At 45.0% G+C, this 2,916-nt stretch overlaps 1 protein-coding gene across 1 annotated transcript; it reads right to left on the minus strand.

Moving 5' to 3' along the window:
* Positions 1 to 587: 587 nt before the first annotated feature.
* On the minus strand, positions 588 to 2,405 carry LOC121774422. The gene is made up of 3 exons (XM_042171302.1): positions 1,956 to 2,405; positions 1,303 to 1,868; positions 588 to 1,149 (listed from the first exon to the last, which is right to left on the minus strand). The coding sequence occupies exons 1-3, from the start codon at positions 2,403 to 2,405 to the stop codon at positions 588 to 590; spliced, it is 1,578 nt and encodes a 525-aa protein (XP_042027236.1).
* Between the last annotated feature and the right edge of the window lie 511 nt (positions 2,406 to 2,916).

A 2,916-nucleotide genomic window follows, 5' to 3' on the forward strand; every position in this document is an offset into this window, starting at 1 on the left:
GTATCCACTATACCCGTCAAGGAAACAGAAATATTGCTTTCCAGCCAATCTCTCCAGCATCTGGTCAATGAATGGTAATGGAAAATGGTACTTCCTGGTTGCTTCATTCAACTTTCTATAATCGATGCACATCCTCCAGCCAGTAACTAGGCGAGTAGGCACCAATTCATTCTTGTCATTCTTAACCACCTGTATTCCTGACTTTTTAGGTACCATATTGACCAGACTAACCCATTCACTATCAAGTATGGAGTAAATGATATACCCAATGAAAGCAGTTTCAAGACCTCCTTTAGAACCTCCTCTCTCATGTTTGGATTCAGCTTGCGTTGGTGGTCTCTACAAGCCTTTGCACCTTCCTCCAGCCTAATGTGGTGCATGCAAAGATCAGGACTAATTCCTACTAGGTCTGAGAGAGTCCACCCTATCGCTTTTTTGTTCCTTCTGATTACATCCAGTAACTTCTTTTTCTGTTCCTCGGTCAAATTGCTATTGATGATTACTGGAAATGCCGCGTTTCCGTCCAGATAGGCATACTTGAGTCCTGGAGGGAGCGTTTTCAATTTCTTCTTGGGAGTGCTTGTTTCCTAGGGCAAGGGATTATTTTCTTCATCAGATTTCATTCCCTTTCCAATCCCTGGAGTACTTTCCAGATTAGCCACATAGGCTGATCCTCTTGATCTTGCTGCCCCCGGATTCGTGCAAAATTCTGAAATTGCTTCGGCCAGCTCTTCATCCGATAACTCCCTTGTGTGCATTGCCTCGCACCATCCAGCTACCTCCATGTCGATCGAATGGCTCGACTCTGAATTACTCATCAGTTCCTGCATTAACTCCGTCTCAAGAAATTCCTGGACCAGGGGGTTAATAACATCGATCGCATGCAAATTCTCTACATCTAAAGGTTTCTTCATTGCCTCGTCTATGCTAAAAGTATACTTCTCCCCATTATAGTCCAAGCATATGGTTCCATCGAAAACATCAATTATAGTTTTAGCGGTTCGGAGAAGAGGTCTCCCTAGAAGTACGCCGCTAGACTCTGCAGACTCATTGTCTCTCATTTTGATAACATGGAAATCGGCTGGATACATGAAATCATGCTCCTTGACTATAACATTTTCCAAAACCCCCTCTGGACAAATGCACGACCTATCCGCCAATTGAATCACCACTTTCGTATCCACCATACTTACTCCTACCAGCTTCTTGTAAATGGAAAGCGGTAAAACATTTATCGATGCCCCTGATACATTTTCTCCAATCAGAATCTTTCCACTGGGTCTGGCCTTGCTGGCTATGAACTCTTTGGTCAATCTGCTGAACACCAGCAATTTCAAAGCCTGCAAAAATGGTAGGTTGATCTCCAATTTCCCAAAGATGTCCATAAAATCCACAGGCTCATCCTTTTTCTTCTTAGTCTCTCCTCGGTGTGGGAACGACTTTAGTTGCCTCCCTGGTCGTGCAGATCCTTCAGCTGGGACTCCGTCCATTTTTTCCCCTGCTAATTCCTTTTCCGCTTCTGGCTCTGGATCTAGGAAGAATGGTTCTGTTTCTCTGGTTAGCGGTCTATCCAGCTTACCTTCCCGAATATCATCCCTCCTTAAGGTACTCTCTACTTTTGAATTTTCAGGTTCAGGAACTGGGTTCTTCCGCTTCTCACCTTCGGTGGCAGGTGTCTCTTCATTCATTTTCATCAATGGGCCGTCATACCTTTTCCCAGATCTCAAAGTGATTTGGCTGATGTTAGACCTGTCTGGTGGCCTCACTGAAGCAGGAATCTTCCCTTCGTTCCCTCGTATTTCACTCAAAGAGGTCGCTATCTGAGACAACTGTTTGGCCAGCATGTCCATTGCTGCCTTCTGCTCTAGCTGTGCATCTTGAAGCTTATGCACTACGTCATTGTTGGATTGCACATTGTTCTACGTATGCTGTTGAGAACTGACTAAATCATGTACCATGTCATCTAGATTCTTTGATGTTTTAGAACTCGCATGGCCTGAACTTGGTCCTGTACCCAGATGTGGTCCACTTCCCTGACTCGGACGAAAGTTTCCTTGACCCCCTGAAGTATTGTGGAACTGATTTCCTGGCCCTTGGTTCCCTTGGTAAGGTGGTTGGGAATTCTGATAGTATCCAGTGTAGTTCCTCTGGTGTGGCGGTACGTAAGAGTTCCCCTGAGTCTGATCCCTATTCCCCCAATTAGAGTGGTCTCCCTGGTTCTGGTTGTTCCAGTTGCTCTGCCCCTCCTGATTTCTCCCAGACCAATTAGTCTGTCTCTCTGGTTGTTGTGTCAACTGAGTGTTCTGTTGTGGGGGTGGCTGGTTCGGATCATTGTCAGACCATCTAAAATTGAGATGGTTCCTCCAGGGTGCATCCCTTTGCCTCCCCGGATTCCAACTTCCCATAGCGTTAACTTGGGCCTGGTAATCTCCCTCCTGGGGGCCATAGTATTGCTGGGGTGAAATTTCTCCTTGACCTGGAGGTTTTTCTTTTTCTTGTGAGGCTGTTGGACTAGTCTTCTCGATTGCATTCAGGAGTGCTTTCTGATAAGGCTCGTTTCATGCATTGGTTTTTGGTGATATTATATGCCTTTTTGGGGAGATAATGCGCAAATTTGAGCTTAAGTGTGCAGATATTTGCTGGGTCAAGAGGATGTTGCAAATTGACCGAGCAGGTGCAAAATGAGCAGAAAAAGAGTAAAAAGTGTCAAAAATCCGCTAGGTCAAAGAGCAAGTGCATGAATAATCTGCCAGACCCATGAATGAAGATCAATTACCGGGGCAGGGAAAATGGAGCAGATTTAAAAGATCCTATTTTAAGGATAAAAACGTCAAATCATGAAGAGCATACCCTAGGGATTCGAGCTTGAAGCCTCCCTATATAAATGGACCAACATGAATGAAGAAGGGAGCGCTT

This window comes from Salvia splendens, chromosome 17, assembly GCF_004379255.2.
Source record: "Salvia splendens isolate huo1 chromosome 17, SspV2, whole genome shotgun sequence".
Lineage (NCBI taxonomy): Eukaryota > Viridiplantae > Streptophyta > Magnoliopsida > Lamiales > Lamiaceae > Salvia > Salvia splendens.